The 16,391-nt window shown below is 37.7% G+C and overlaps 1 protein-coding gene across 2 annotated transcripts; it reads right to left on the bottom strand.

Annotated features, from left to right (window-relative positions):
• Window positions 1-45: 45 nt before the first annotated feature.
• Window positions 46-15,817, bottom strand: ube3b (ubiquitin protein ligase E3B). 2 transcript variants are annotated; one of them, XR_013796787.1, is made up of 28 exons: window positions 15,679-15,817; window positions 15,024-15,120; window positions 14,627-14,801; window positions 14,069-14,186; window positions 13,875-13,934; window positions 13,670-13,774; window positions 13,416-13,512; window positions 13,245-13,330; window positions 12,263-12,345; window positions 12,036-12,141; window positions 11,795-11,915; window positions 11,444-11,621; window positions 11,162-11,331; window positions 9,916-10,083; window positions 9,340-9,511; window positions 8,980-9,098; window positions 8,686-8,800; window positions 8,405-8,504; window positions 8,118-8,237; window positions 7,683-7,859; window positions 7,309-7,557; window positions 6,517-6,582; window positions 6,353-6,411; window positions 4,028-4,210; window positions 3,190-3,301; window positions 3,019-3,111; window positions 1,311-2,934; window positions 46-288 (listed from the first exon to the last, which is right to left on the bottom strand). XR_013796787.1 is itself a non-coding variant. In XM_079606096.1 (27 exons), the coding sequence occupies exons 3-27, from the start codon at window positions 14,785-14,787 to the stop codon at window positions 2,743-2,745; spliced, it is 3,210 nt and encodes a 1,069-aa protein (XP_079462222.1). In that variant the 5' UTR covers window positions 14,788-14,801; window positions 15,024-15,120; window positions 15,679-15,817; the 3' UTR covers window positions 1,199-2,742. The 2 variants fall into 2 exon arrangements, 1 of the variants encoding a protein (XP_079462222.1); XM_079606096.1 differs by lacking the exon at window positions 46-288 and having other exon boundaries at window positions 1,199-2,934.
• Window positions 15,818-16,391: the final 574 nt, after the last annotated feature.

Genomic DNA, 16,391 nt, shown 5'->3' with positions numbered 1-16,391 from the left:
GTTGCACCAGAAAATCTATTAAAAAAATGACAGAAGACATTGTTTGTTGTTTAGTAAAGTTTTAAGATTTGGATATCCAAATGTTTACATGGTTGATCGACAAATAAGTCTACATTTTACAGAGGAAATTTTACTGTACACATGGATAACTTTACAATGCCATTGCTTTTGTAATATACTGTGTATATAACAACCTGCAGTTCACGTAGTGCAACCAAATTCAAAAGACACTTCTTCATCAGGCAAATGAAAAGAGATCAGACACTTTAAAGGTTGTTGCATCCCCATCTAAGAGAGAGAGAGAGAGCAAGATTCTGTGACATCATGAAATTCAGGTGAGTCATTTCACCATACACACAGTCCATAAAAACTCTTCATTAATCTGAATATTTTTTGCATTTACAGCATTATGACAAACACGTTCCTCATCCACAACACCAACTTGAACATCTTTCAAAGGGAACAGCATGTTAATGTCAGTTAATTTAAATACCAAACTCTGCTATGGGACACAGCCTAAGCCCTTGTGCATTAGGACAATACATTTATAACTTAACATTAACAGTAAATGCATACGAAAGAAAGTTATATGAGCTTAAAGCCATTTTTTTCACATCTACAAATGTCTCTCTACATCAGAAGATACTTTCATGCCTTGATTTACGAAGAGCTGGGAGAGGGGGGCAGACAGATAATGGTAGATTAACTGTATAATTTTGCATATACTGCATACAAGGGAAGAGGGTTTGCATATATATTCTGGAATAACTACAGCCGTTGACAGCTTTTTAGAGACCTGAAACCAAGGGCAAATCACATGAAGAAATGTCCAGGTCATAATTCACACCAAAAATCTAAAGAAAACCAAATAAAGAACTATATTTTGCATTAACAAAATAAAGCCTCACTAAATACAAGCACTATATCCCAAAATATGATCTGGATACAGTGACTTCATAAAAAACGTATTTAATGTAGTACAACAAATACTACCATGATGTATACTTAAAACTGTAATTTCAATTTAATATAAATAATATACTTAAATAATTTGTTAAATCATATATATATTTAACCAATTAATAATTTGTTTTAATAATATATATTTAATGCATGTAAATTGGTTTTCTTGATGGTCAATCAAGGCTTCATTTTCTTTTCGCAAAACATACTTTCTGAATGTTTGTCCTTTAGATTTTGTGTGTGTGTGTGTGTGTGGGGGGGGGTGTTCTTAACAAATTGACCCTAGCCTTCTTTATGACAAAGAAAAAAAAATAAACAACACAACAATGTCACCAGCAGACTCTGACCTGTTTGACAAAGACATGGAATCGTTTGAATCGTCCAGTGACATCATGCAAAGGGAGATTTTTTATTTTTTTTGTCCACTTGGAATAACAATTCATGATATTCCATTGAGCCCATTGACCTTTCAGGAAGTCACTGTAAAATTTTCCCTTAAGAAAAAAAAAAGAAAAAACTCCCTACAAGAGCTGGTTTGATAGCTAGTCGTCTTCACCGTATGGCTTAATTCCAGTATACACCGCAAAGATGGCCAGAGAGTTAGTAGATGACAGGGAGAGCAATTTGTCATGTGATGATTGGTTACTTCCAAGCCGGAGTAAAATTCCTTTTAGTGGTTTCATTCTTGCCTGTATTAGTTTGACATTAAGACAGCGTTAGAGATGAAAAGCATGAGCAGAATGATGAGTATAATATAATGAGCAAAAGGAAATGTCACTATGATGCATTCTGGGTCGGGGCCCTGTAGTGTATACCATGAGAAAGCAGGAAAGGAAAAGGTGCATCTCTGCAGGGACATCTCTTATCTGACATACTGCTGGCTCTGTCTCACTGAAGTCAATCAACAGGGCTGGGTTTCCTCTCAACGCTGTCCTCAAGTCCAGCAGAAGTGTAGTGCGCTATGGGTTTGAAAGCATTTGCCGTACAAACAGGCAAAAGCCTCCTTTGTGTCTTGAGTTGCATGGCTTGCATTGCGTTAGTATTGCTTTCCTGTTCCCTTCCTGGGGGAGTGAGACACGGAGACCTGAGAGACAAAGCTGAACTGTTTTCTGCAGATCTTACATCTTTACATCCATCTTTATATCTGCTGTAACTTTAAAAGGAGGTTTAGGAGTGTTCATCAACAAATGGCCACAGTGCTTAGAAGCCAATAAAGACAAAACCAGATATAGTTTTGGAGTTGCTTTGCATGCAGACACTGAGTTGAGTTTCTCGGTCTCCGATTGACAGGTTTCACTGAAGAAAGAGTCAGAAGAATCCTGACTTGAAGACGTTAAATTGAGCTGGTTTTAAACTGATTGTATAAGGCGTTTGGAGCTCTTTTGGCTTCAAATGCTAAAAAAGAAGAACATAACACTACATATGGATCTTCAAGTGGTTCAAAAACTTTTCTGAAGGTAATGTTTGTACACTCTAATATACTTCTATGGTTGAGCTCCTCAAAGAGTCTCTAAGTTTGACTTGATACTTTTAGCTCAGTTCTACTGTTTTAAGAAGTTAGTTTGTTTCTTTATTCACTTTCCATTTGGTGGACAAGACAGAGTAGCCATTGATGGAAAAATTGAGCTTGAGCACTTGAGGAACTCAAGGCCACAATGCCAATAAAGCAAGATTGTAATTTTGTAACGTCTTCTACTTCAACCTGTGCCACCGCCAGTCTTGCTGATGTTCATGTTTGTAGATGTTTGTGTTTGTACATGTAGAATAAACCAGCATGGGTTATGAAAGCTCAAAGCCAGTGTTCATGCTGATTGCGTAGCGGAGTTTGTCTCTGAGGATGCTCTTCTTGCTGTAGTTGGGCAGCTTGAGCAGGTTGAAACAAGTGGAGGATGTAGGGAGGCGACCGCCTGGCTCCTTCTTACGGATGGTGAAAAATCCACGGAGAACACTTCCTAAAGTGTCACCTGTGTCCTGCATGCGCAATCAAACAGAAAAGATGAAACAACTAAATCTTTGCAGAACAGTGTATGGATTAAGATGATGAAGTGATCTAACCTGATCGTCAGATACTTCCACACAGCGGATTGAGAAAGGGGGTTTGAGGTAGGCAAAACCGAGCAGAGGAGGTCTTGAGCAGCTGGTGACAAACTGTGATGAAACAGCCACTTAGTAGGCGCAGGCGGCAATAACATTGAAATAACTCTTTTAAGATTTGATAAGTATTACCTTCAGGAACATGGCTCTCTCCTCAGGGGAGAAGTCACTGGAGAGAATGTCCCACAGCCAAAGAATGACTCTGTGGCTGCTATGGAAACCTCCATAGTACACGGTGTGCTTCCTGGTAGACAGAGAAAATGACATGCATCGCTATGAGTAACCTTTTAAGGACTGTTCTTCACAGCATGTGATTATTAGGGCTACATGTGGACTTCTTTGCAACTTCTGCACTGATTGTTGGATAAGATCTGCACAATGGATATAACAAGTCCTAAAATGAACACACAAGTGCCAAATGCGAGTAAAAATCAGTGCTGGCGAGTATATGAAACAATTTCAATGGCCAGTTGGCCGGTAATATTTTTATGAATTCTAATAATGCTAAATTGTGAGAACATAAACGTGAACTAACATGAATAATCCTCGGGACAGTTGACGGGCCAGTGTTGCTAAGGTTTAAGCCTTGCCATTATAAATATTCAAGCTCAAGAAGACTCTATTAAAAGGGAACTCTATTTGTTACTTTCGCCCAGAAATCCACTTCTCAGTGTATGAATACTGAACAAGCTCTCTTTCATGACTTCTTGCACTTGAATAAATAAAAAAAAGACAAAATTATTTTGCCCACAATAATTGTGTGGTGAAAATATGATATTGTGACAGCCCAATTTCAGCCTTATTTCATTGCCTGTGCACTGAAGGCGTTTATGCATTAGATGCTTCCAGCCTTGTTGATTATAGAGAGCAATTTGGATTTAATGTATTGCATCGTTCGTAGTTTGTATTACAAATCAACAAACTGATAAGCAAAACCCTTAAAGGCCAGAGTTAAGAACTGCAGGTTTACTTGAGATCGTCCAGATCTATCTCAGCGTTGTCTCCAGAGACGAGCCTCTGGACCTCAGGGGTGGAGAACATGTGCAGCCACTCTGGGTTGATGATGCTGCGGAAGCCCCTGATGAAAGCTGCCGTCTGCTCCTTGATCTGGGTGTGCATGCGGAAGTGGGCCATCAGGTGGATGTAGCTGATCCTGAAGGGTCGAAGGAGGGTTAATGACAAAACATGAACTGGAAACCATCGTTCTATTCTGTCCTATTTTAAAGGGATACTCCACTTTTTTTGGAAATAGGCTCATTTTACAACTCCCCCAGAGTTAAACAGTTGAGTTTTACCGTTTTCGAATCCATTCAGCCGAACTCCGGTTCTGACGGTACCAGTTTTAGCATAGCTTAGCATAGATCATTGATTCTGATGGGTCCATTAGCATTTCTTTCAAAATGACCAACGAGTTTCAATATTTTTCCTATTTAAAACTTGACTCTTCTGTAGTTAAACCGTGTACTGAGATCGACGGAAAATGAAAAGTTGCGATTTTCCAAGCCTATATGGCTAGGACCTACTCTCATTCCGGCGTAAGAATCAAGGAACTGTGCGGCCGTACCATGGGTGTAGAGGCGTAATGATATGACGAAGCACTTGCCGTCAACAAACCAACGTGACAACCTGCTTGCACAGGGAGCGTGCCTTGTATAGGGTGACCCCGAAATTTGAAGCTTTGTCCCGCAAGTCATAAGCAGTGTCCCGCATTTTAATTTTGTCTGCATTTTATTTAATCGTCACAAAACCACACACACAAAAAGTAACACAGCTACTTTGTGAAAGAGAACGACAGGTCAGTATGCCGCGGTGTACATGCCTGTAGTGTTGTTTATTTGTTAGATACACTAGGTTAGGAGTGAGCGCCACTCTGTATGTTTTGTTTTTGTAGTTAGTTTATTTAGGTGCCGAATGCACCGAAGAATTCGGTTTTCTTTTCACCCTTTTCTTTGGCTAAGTTTAGGCTTAGTATAAGGATTGTTTTGTTATATTCTGTTCTTTTCTTTGGCGACACTTTTTGATTCTCTTAGCTTCCGCTTTTATTAAGTTATTTGAACATTTATACTTTAAACATTGTAGCCTACATAGCGCACTTCATTATTATTGAGAACTGGATCTAGTGGCTTCGGCTCTGTGTCAATAAAAATCCAGTTTCTCTCTTTAAGTTGAGTCTGTCGTGTTCTTTCCACTTTATTCAGCCACCAGCAGTAATATTAAAATAAGTGTTGCGAATCCTCTCCTAGACTTTAAAAGATCGTAACAGTGCTTATTTGGAAATGTGCTTTTTAGCGATTGGATTATTATTTTCATTTAATTATTTAGATTGAATAGACCCGTGCTGTTAAAATGAGTTTTATATTAATAGTGACGTTCACAGTGCCAGTCAGCGCCGTCATTAACATTTTTATAAAGCCTTTTAGCAATTTAAAGCATGTTAACATCACTGCAAAAAGACTGCAAAAAGACATCTAATATAAAATCAATATTTATTCACGTATACTAATAGTAAGTTCTCTCCCTCGTGTCCCGCAAAACCAGGTCTGCTGACCTGCAACAGAGCAATAGCCAGGTGGTCACCCTAGAGCATGGAGACATTTGTGAGAGACGATTTAGATTTACTATGCACAGAACCATGGCTAATCGCACAGGAAACCTGATTTGCCACCTAAAAACTACACAAACTAAGTCCCGGTCATGTTGAAAGTTACCGAGCTGGGGACTATTTTCAGGTGCTTCGTCATATCATTACGCCTCTACACCCATGGTACGGCCGCACAGTTCCTTGATTCTTACGCCGGAATGAGAGTAGGTCCTAGCCATATAGGCTTGGAAAATCGCAACTTTTCATTTTCCGTCGATCTTAGTACACGGTTTAACTACAGAAGAGTCAAGTTTTAAATAGGAAAAATATTGAAACTCGTTGGTCATTTTGAAAGAAATGCTAATGGTCCCATCAGAATCAATGATCTATGCTAAGCTATGCTAATACTGGTACCGTCAGAACCGGAGTTCGGCTGAATGGATTCGAAAACGGTAAAACTCAACTGTTTAACTCTGGGGGAGTTGTAAAATGAGCCTATTTCCAAAAAAAGTGGAGTATCCCTTTAAGCTTGCAGAAAATTTCAATATATGTCTGTGGTAGCAAATCCCTATTTGCTTTTTGAACCGCTCTGCTTCCAATACTAATTTGTTTTTTCATCGGGTCATTTCTCCTTATTGTATTGAATGTGAATAGGAGGCAGCTCTGCCACAGAAATTTTATTTACACTTGACCGAAGACACAAAATGGACTCACTTGTTTTCATTAGTGACAGACATAGTCTTTCCACCAGGAATTAGCTCATGACAGACTAACTGTGACGAGACAAAGAAAGGAAAAGAGTATTAAAGAGAACAAGGAAAGCCAATAGTGTCACAAGAACCAACAAAGTAGGTTCAGCAAACACAAAAGTTGCTTACCTGCCCCATGACCTCTTCATCGTAGGATAAAGTCAGACCCAGATCACTGACGTCCCCATCATAACGCTGAAAAATCAAATCAATAAACAGTCACGGATATTATTACACTTACAGTAAGAAAAGGTTAGTTTTCTGCAATTTAAAGTCAAACATAAAAATATAAAAAAATGTAATGCATTCATTTATGAAGTTACAGAAGAAGTATGTATCAAATTAATGAAAAAGCTAAACGAATCTCCATCAAATGCTCCTTTTACACCAAGAGCAAAACAAATATGAAACAAATTCTGAATCTGAATAAGTCGGGCTGAAAGTGTGAAATGTATCAGTTTCACCTTGAAATCTTCACAAAATTTTAATTAGTAAGGAGTTATATAACAGATACAATATTATTATTGTAGATTAGCGTTTTTTTAAGGGTAACCGATTTCGTTAACCACTATTGCTGCCTTGTAGGATTTAGTGACCCTGATGTTTCTCTGTAGCTGTGTTCACCATAGTAAATTAGGGTAACATTAAAGTGATTATGTCGATGTGATTTTTGAACACCTATCACATGCACTTCCACGTGCTTTCACAACATTAAATCAATGAGACTCATGATGCGCAAGGGATCCACTATTTGATATTTAAGTTTTTTTTTTCATTAATCATTTTTATTTTATTTTAATCACACTCTCGGGACATCAAGCATTTTCAAGGAACCTTCAAGAACCTTGAAACATAATGGTTAACATCAAGATCCAAACATCCAAACTGTACAAATGCTATAATAGTCACATTGGCACTGACCTTGATAGAGGTGAGGTTTTTGTAGAACTCTGAGTCGAGGGAGGGCAGCTCGTCTATGGAGCTATAGAAGGTGCTGTGATGGTGACCTAGAACCTGACTGAGGAAAAAAGAGGCAAAAGGCACATCCACCACGATGCCTTCATACATGGCCTTTCCCAGCATCTTTCCAACAAATTCATACAGCTGAAGGTGGTTCTCATGGATGCTGGAGGTTGGGGAGGGGTATAATCTCTCATTCCCACTGGTGGTCTGAAACAGAGAGAGAGAAAAAAATGAAGTTGAGGTTTATTGGTGAAGTAAGGAAGGTCTATTGAGGATTATTTGGGGATTATTACTGATCCCAGCCATTTGAGCTAAAAGAGAGCAGTGTGTACCTTAAATAGATTGAGCGCTGGGTTGAAAACCTTCTTGATGATCTCTTCTAAAAACTCCTTAAACACACCATCCTGGTCAATTCCAGCCTCATCCACTCCTAAATCATTCACAAACTTTACACGGATCACTCCCTTAATGGAATTGACAGGTAGACGCCGCAGCTGATCATAACCATCCTATGGAGAGTAAGGTAAAGAAAAAGATTATTACTATTATTATCATTATTATCCTACATTCACATTTGGCAGACACTTTCATCCAAATCGACTCACATTGCATTCAAGGTATACATTTTACAAGTTCATCCGTTCACTGGGAAACAAACCCATAACCTTGGTGACATGCTCTACTGTTTGAGCTACAGGAAAGCTAATAAGCACAATAATCATTGTGTATGTTTTTATCAATCAAATGAATGACAAAGCATCAGTTACCTCCAACATGCGTGAGCGTCGAATGGTTATATGAGTCACATGTGGAGAGGCGGAGCTTGTTTCCACCAATCCAAGACTCTCTTTCTCTTTTGTCACAATGTTCCGGAACAGCAGCACCCTCTGCGACAAAAAAACATCTGTAAATTTCACATTTTGTGTTTAAAAAATAAAATGAAGACCATTTTTTTATTTGGTCAATCTAAAATGTAATTTTTGTATGATCCAATCAACTGAAGAATTCTTGTGGCACCTCATGAGCATTTCCCTGTTTTAAGTTTGATTCTCACATTTTTGTGTGGGATGACATGAGGAATGTACTGAAGTAGCAGCTGTGCTCTTTTTTTGCCTTTCTCCAGCTCCTGGAACAACAGGCTGGGCTTCAGGTCTCTGTATTAGACATGGAGGAAAAAAAGAAAACAAATAAGACCTATTTTGTCGGCCGGTGCATTTATCTTTCCCTTAAATGAAAATAATAATCTCAGTCATTTGTTTTTGAATGGACCCTAATCCCAACTCTAAAGTAAAACCAGAGAGTAATTTGGCTCAGTGATATGTAAGAGTGACACACTTGCGAAGCCAGTGATCTTCAGGCGTGAATCTCCTGCGACAATCCCGCTCATACAGAACCATCAGCCAGCCGTGAACGCTGTGGAATAAGTCCAGCTTCTCCCCTTTGGTATTCTCTGAAACAAATTAATGACCACAGTCACCACACACAGAAAGCACATCACTGGCTCCATATAGAGAAACTGTGGTTTATCTAAACCACAAGAAATGACTAGAGAAAAAGATTGGACAAAAAAAATGTATAAAGTCCCTTTGTTGCAAAAACAAACATACAGGCTAAATAATAACTGCTCACCTAAAATACCATCCCAGATCATCTTGAACACAAATGTGTTGAGGAACGAGGAAATGGTGACAAGCTCTTCCATTTTAAAAGAAATCTGCTCCTCATACACCTCTATGTCATCCAGGATTCTGTAATATAAATCACAGAACAATATGCAAACACATACATATAATATAATATAATATATATATATATATATATATATATATATATATATATATATATATATATATATATATATATATATATATATATATATATACAATTAAATTTTTTGTAGTAAAAATAATTGTAAATGAATACATCTTTTAATAAATCTAATTCATGCTAAATAGAAGCACCGTCACCAGTGAACTATACAACTCTTACGTGATGAGATGTCTGGAACAGTCACAGAAGAGCATCAGCATGGCCAGGAGCTGTTTGGACTCTTCGTTGTCATTATTGAGACACTCCATGAAGAGTCTTAGCCCCCCCTGAGGGCCAAGCTCACAGATAAATGCCCACAGCTTAGGCAGCAGTTCATCCAGATACGTCAGTCCTAGAAACAGTTTAATTAGAAACCATAACCAAGAATAACAAGAATATTAACCTCATTTATTATGATATAAAATATTGAAAGGACCAATCATTTTTTGTTTCACTGGCCAATACTACAGTGGTCTTGGACCTACCCTACCCTACCCTACCCTACCCTACCCTACCCTACCCTACCCTACCCTACAGACAAAAATTATTCTGCAAAAGTATAAACTGTTTTTCCAGGATCTGTAAACAAGGTGAGCTGTAACTCTTGGAGCATGTGCATTAACCTCTGGCTCTGACTAAATACAATACTTCACTAAGAGATAAAACATTACTGAAGTGTTTGCGTGAGTGAATGTACATTCATAGGTGTGTAAACAGAAATGACTTCCAAAATGGTTTCATATGAAAAGCACATACCTGTGAGAATCTGCAGGCGGATTTGTGTGAGTGTGGTGAGGGCCGTCTGATACAACACACAAATACTGCACACCTTCTGGACCTCAGCTGAATCCACACGCTTCCCCCCGACCGGTTTCAGGATGTTCCGCACAGACGCAGACTTTTGGAACGCTCTCTTGAACAGATCTAACCATGCAGAGAGTTTAACAAGGGATCCTCAGTGAAAACAGGATGAATACAGACTTGATGACACTAGCATCACACGGTGTACTTTTTATCCTTTGTTTAAACAGCACTTAAAACAGACTCAGAGACAGCGTGGCTTCCTTTAGGCCAACCTATACCTCCAAGACCCCCTATTTTCCAAGATATTTCCAATACTTCTACTATGATGCTCAACTTTTTATTTGCAAAAACTAGGAGTGGCAATATATCAAAATAAATAAAATGAAATTAATTAATTAATTTCCATAATCAAAATAACTGAATGTTCTTCATGCTTTACATTTTTTATTACCAGTTAATTTACAGTACTTTTTTAGTTAGAATTTTTTTTTATTCCTTTTTTTTTTTTTATCACAAAGCAGTTTTTGTCCTCATCAAACATATTATAGAGCTTGGCAATTTATATAAATTTGTCCATTTTAAAATAACCTCATACAGTATATCTAGACTGTCCAAGACCATGAGAGCCCTGGTTCTTGAAATGTTTCAAGGAAATTAAGTTTTTTAAGGAAATGACTAAAAATAAGAAATAGGATTTCAGTTACATTTGGATTTTTAAGTTGTATTAGCTAATTTTAAACCTTCTTTTGTCAAATCTTAAATCATTTTAAGCCATCTTGTGACCCCCTTGGAAGTGTGCTGAGGCCCCCTAATGGGTACTGGCCCCAGTGGATGAGAACGTCTTTAGGGTTAGTACAAAAAAATAATAATAATAAGTGGTCAGAAATATGGCAGAAAATTTAGCATAAGTGGCCTTCTGATACTTAGTCACCATCCTTGAGTGTGCTTTAATGACAATTGTGGCGAGCAGGACGAGGTCGAGGGACGTGAGAGATACGAGACCGGTGCGTCGCGCAGGTGTCGCTCATCAGTAATCCCGCCACCGGTCACGCGCCGCTCTCATGTCCCTCGACCTCGTCCTGCTCGCCACAAAAATCATTAGAAACTCTATGTGTAGTCCAATAGTCCATGTGTAATCATCTACTAAATCACTTCTGTTCTAAAACAGCTTTTTAGTTTAAAATGATGTGTTTCTCACTTTTGACGGGCAAGTTATTCTGTAATGAGCTTGGCTGAAGAGAGGGTGGTGGGGTGGGATCTTGAGTTTCTAGCTTTTTGCTGAGAACGTCACAGAAGAGTGTGCAGATCACTGGAACTCCCCACAAACACTGTAACTGCTTTGTTACCAACGGCATAGACTCATTAAGCCTGGAGATAGAAAAAAACAAGAGAGAGAAAGTGAAAGATTGCTTAATAGGATAGCGCAACAGAGAAATCCAGAAACTATGTACTTTATTTTGTCACTAAAACAATGACATACCCATAGTCAACAGTCTGGGAGAACCAGCCCAACACTGGGTGCCAGTGTGTGAGATTGGATTTCTTCTGAGACACATATCTCTGACAGTATGACAACATATCTGTCAGATCCTTGACAAAGTGACCTGCTTCCTGCTCTAGAACTTTTACATTAAAGTATCCCAGCTGAATGAGGTTACCTGAAAACAAAACATAAGAGATGACGAGATAAATGACAAACTAAGAGCGGCCACGGACCAGTAGTACAAGTACATCTTAAGTATTGATTTTCAGCTCTCCATTCACAAGCCCACCTTTGTTCTCCAAATCTAATACACACTCCAAAAAGTGTGTATAAAGCACACATGCTTACCCAGTAAGCACAGAGTGTGGCTTCCCTCCAGACACACACAGATATCCAAACACTGCTCTTCTCGGCTTAAAAACAAGACAAACTTGCGAAAGAGGTCATGGGTCTGGATGGTGACCATACACTGCAAGGAGCACAAATTCAGACAGGTGAAATCATACTCTCACTATTTTTTTTATTTTGAGATCTTTAAGATGTGTGTGCAAATGAGGTTTTATTATCCTTCCGTATGTTTGTTTCTTACATCTGGAGTGAGAGTGTTGAGGTGCGAGATGAAAGCTGGAACAGACATGATGTGGAGGAGGAAAGACCTCAGCAGGTTTTCTGAGAAATGTGCAGCGACAACTGGCCTAAAATACACCAGGACAAAAAGCTCATCACATTATAGGCAACTTCACAGAAATAGAGCTACTGATTTAATCAGACCGAGAGATGTCTCGGAGAGCAAACCCAGTTCTCATGGCAACCGACCTGAGTGACAGCGTAAAAATGGCCGTGAGGGTTCCTTTGGAAAGGGAAGGTCTGGATCTTGCCAATCCATTTGTAAGTAGAATCTGCAAACAGCAAAGATGCTTATTATGTGAAAAATGTTTGAAGCTCAAACTCTAAGTTCAACCTAAAGCTTCAATCAGTTACAAAATGTAATCAGATAACATGATTTGATGAATAATTGTTTAATTTCATATACACTTCTCTTAAAATTTTGGGGCCAGTAATGAAATTAATACTTTCATTCAGCAAGAATGCATTATATTGATTAAAAATGACAGTAAATATTTTTTAATAAAATATTTATATTTAAAATAAAATATTTTTTGGGGAATCTTGGAAAAAATGTAAAACCGTGTGGCAAGCAGGATGAGGCCGATGGCTTATTTATTTATTAAAGTGTGTTTGAAAGTTCGCTGGTTGCCGCCTCTTTCTTCCTTATCGTAAAGGCTGATTTATACTTCTGCGTCGAACTGACACCGTAGCTACGCCGTAGGCTGTGTGTAGCGCGCGTACCCTGACGTGCACCTCTCCAAAAATGTAACAACGCGTCAATTCTACGCGGACGCAAGCGCTGTGATTGGTCTGCTAGAACCCCTCCCTTGGGTTTCACACGCTCCCTCTGCATGTGTAATTGCACGTCAACGCGGACAACGACGCAGAAGTATAAATGAAAAACAACGCGTTGCCTACAGCGTAGTGGCTCCGGCGTAGGTCCGACGCAGAAATATAAATCAGCCTTAAGCTTTGTTACACACCGATTCCACAAAAATATTAAGCAGCTCAACTGATTTCAACATTGAAACGTTTCCAGATGAAGATAATCCAAAGACATAAAATGCACTAAATTAACAAAGTTACATTGACAGCTAGTTAATGGTGCAAACCACACCTTCAGATGCATTTAAATAAACTACTGACAGCCTGTGACAAGATTCTGATTGGCTGTTTGGATGAGCAGTACCTGAAGAACAGAGTAGAAGCCCTTCTGATTGAGATGTCCCATGATGTTCTCACAAATCCTGTTTAAAGCAGGCTTGAGGGCCTCCCCTAAAAAAAGACAGGAAATTCTAATAGGGTTTTACGTATTTTAGCCTGCAAATCATCTCACAAGCTCTGATTATGTGACACTGACCCTTTCCGCGGATGATTTTCCACGTTGATGTGTCAGTGAATGTTATCAGCATTGTCAGGTACAGCGTCACCAATTTATTATCTTGCAGTATGTCAGGCTGCAGAGAGAAACGGAAAACAGGAAATAAGTATTCATCAAGAAGCACTTCCTGACAGATAACTGACAGGCTCAGAATTGACTGTTGATAGTACTTAATGACTTAATGATGAGTAATTCAAAAAGATAAAGCACTGATCATAAAGCACTAACATTACCTTCAGTTTTTTCAGAAATTCACAGGATACCCAAAGAACATCTTTGATCTGTTTCAGCCAGGGGATGGTGAGATCTTTTGAAAGGGCCAGATATACATACCATACCTAGAAAAACAATAGCTTGTCACCACAATGCAAAAATGTGGAACTAATGTAACTTAGGATAAAGATATATGTTTTATGCATTGCTTGGTTAAAGACTTACTTTAGGTTCATTCTCAACATCCATGCTACTTAGTATGATTCTACACAACTTCTCAAATCTCTGGGTAAGAGAAAAACACAATGCCATCATTATTATATTCACAAAATGTGTAAAAAATAATATTTTTTTGTTCACCTAAATAACTAAACTTAATCTAAATTAATTTAAAAAGGGTAACATTATGTGATGCTTACCAACTTGTCATCCTTGCTCAATATAAATAACAATTTTCTTGCAATTTTGAAGATGGATAATGCATTTCTTTTTGTTGAACCTGCATCGCTGACTGCAATGAAATCATCAACCTCTTTCCTGAAACAGAAAGTAAAGTAAATAATATGTATAAATTCTCAAACAGCAACTTTGTCAAATAAAACTAAATCAAAAATATTTAGAAAGATTAAAAAAGAAAAACTAATAAATATGATAAAACCACAAAATTAAACAACAAATACATATTAAATACAAATATTAATTAAATTGATAAATTAATAAAAACTATAATATCCCAAATAACACTGGCTCAAACAAACCAAGCTATATTTTGAAATAGTATTTACATTATTCAAGACAATAACATTCAAACGACTTAAAGGCATAAGAGAAAGTACTTAATTCTTCACCTTTGATTTTCCTCTGTGAGGTTTTACTCCTCATTTTTACTTTTTTATCTTAGGCCAACAAAGTCAGCAAAGACGTGTATGACTGTCTAGAGACAACTATTTTAAAGATCGGTTCATGTCAGCTCTAACCTGATTTCCCTTTGCAACCTGCAACGGCAGAGGAATCTTCTGACCAGAGCCTGGATTTGTGTGGCAGCTCTCTCTTTCTCCTTATAACCTTTCCGTTCCTCCCGTGCTATCCTGGCTTTATCCAGGAACTGGGTTTTGGACGTTTGGGTAGCGGTGAACATGTTTTCACTCTTAACTGTGGGTTAAATTTTAAAAAGTCATCGCCAGGAACAAAAATCTACATCACAGCTGAGAGCAAAAACAAAGTCAGAGGCTATGTATGCAAGTACAGAAGTGTATAATTAGATTATACATTATATTATACTCATAGCATGATCAATTAATAAAGAAAACTATGTCTCATTTACAATTGAAAAAGTGTAAGACCTCTATCTTACATAAACACAAAAACAATTACCTTTCCCTTATGCAGTGGCTAGTAATGCTTCTGCTTCCACGGGTCACATGAATACTATCACATATCCACGCGTGTTGTTCTGCATATCCATTGGACTCTACAGAACAGAAGAGTAATTCGCTTTGATAACTTTTACTTAAGAAAATGAATAGTACTTTAAAGTACAAAAGATCTATGTCATGATAAGTCATGAGTTGGGGTATTAAAATAACATGATTTTGATTAATAAAATTACTCAGGAGATGATATGTTATAAACATATGGGAGATTTTACTAGACACATCAACAGATCACAAAGCAAAAAGGAAATCAAAGAGTATCTGACAGAATTATCAGACCAAAACTGAGGAGAGTCCTTATCATTTACTCGAAACAGTGGTGACAGTTTGCTTACACGACAGGTTAAGCACTCAACGGAAATAATATTAGCACTAAAGGTTTAAATTAGTAGAAGATTTTAACAAAAAACACAACGCAGTTCAAGTGAATTTAACGAACCCACAGAGACAATAACATTCACACTAGCTATGCAGCTAGCAACACAGTTGCAACATTCAGCGAGCTGGCAACACTTGGGAAATGTTGTCACTTGATAACCGTGTTTCAAATGAAATGTAAAGAAAGTCTTTACATTGTGCACAGAGGTTTCATTTACCTGAGCGTTTGAGAATAAATGGAAAAGTGATGTAAACAAAAGAGCGACCCAGACACCGCAGCTCTAATCCATTAACGGTGTAACATCGTAATACTTCCGGATGAACATTTTTGTTATGACAATCCACTTTCGCAAGAAATATGGATCATACTTGTTATTTGTCGTAGTGCATTGTTATTAAATCGATATTACTCTTTACAATTTTAAACGCTTTAACGAGTAATCCGAGGATTAGAACAGCAGGGAGCTATTTTTTTTTGCTCTAACGCTTTGTGAAACATTTGGCGGAACCCTTTGTGAAACTGCGTGCTGAAAAATCAAATGTTGATGTTTTGTTTGGTTAGTTAGTTTGTGTGTTTATATTGAAATAACAGGAGAGGCAGACAGTCATAAAAGATAAATCCATATAAACCGAAACAAGAAAATCAAATATTGTTTATATAAAAACATCGAATACGTCACTTTCAATAACAGAGATGAACAACTTTATGGTTGTTCTTTATCGAGATTAAAGATTAAAACAATTGGTGGAAAAAAAGTATTTGGAAAACAGTCTACATTTGGTACAGCTGACTTGTATTTTGCAGTAATAAAAAAAAGCAGTAATTTTGTGAAATATATTAATACAATTTAAAATAACTGTTTTCCATTTTAATATACTTTAAAATATAATTTATTTCTGTGATGCAAAGCTGAATTTTCAGCATCATTAC

This window comes from Phoxinus phoxinus (assembly GCF_949152265.1).
Source record: "Phoxinus phoxinus genome assembly, chromosome: 3".
Taxonomy (NCBI): Eukaryota; Metazoa; Chordata; class Actinopteri; order Cypriniformes; family Leuciscidae; genus Phoxinus; species Phoxinus phoxinus.
The sequence above is the reverse complement of the archived record's forward strand: the minus strand, read 5'-3'. Positions and strand labels throughout refer to the sequence as shown.

What these genes read in the sequence shown, in the direction of transcription:
- ube3b (XM_079606096.1), bottom strand. Translation starts at nt 14,787, where the DNA reads ATGTTCACCGCTACCCAAACGTCCAAAACCCAGTTCCTGGATAAAGCC. An exon ending in TCAACACTCTCACTCCAGAT is followed by an intron (nt 11,916 to 12,035) that starts GTAAGAAACAAA and finishes TGCTCCTTGCAG; the next exon opens with TGTATGGTCACCATCCAGAC. An exon ending in CCGCCTGCAGATTCTCACAG is followed by an intron (nt 9,512 to 9,915) that starts GTATGTGCTTTT and finishes AACTGTTTCTAG; the next exon opens with GACTGACGTATCTGGATGAA.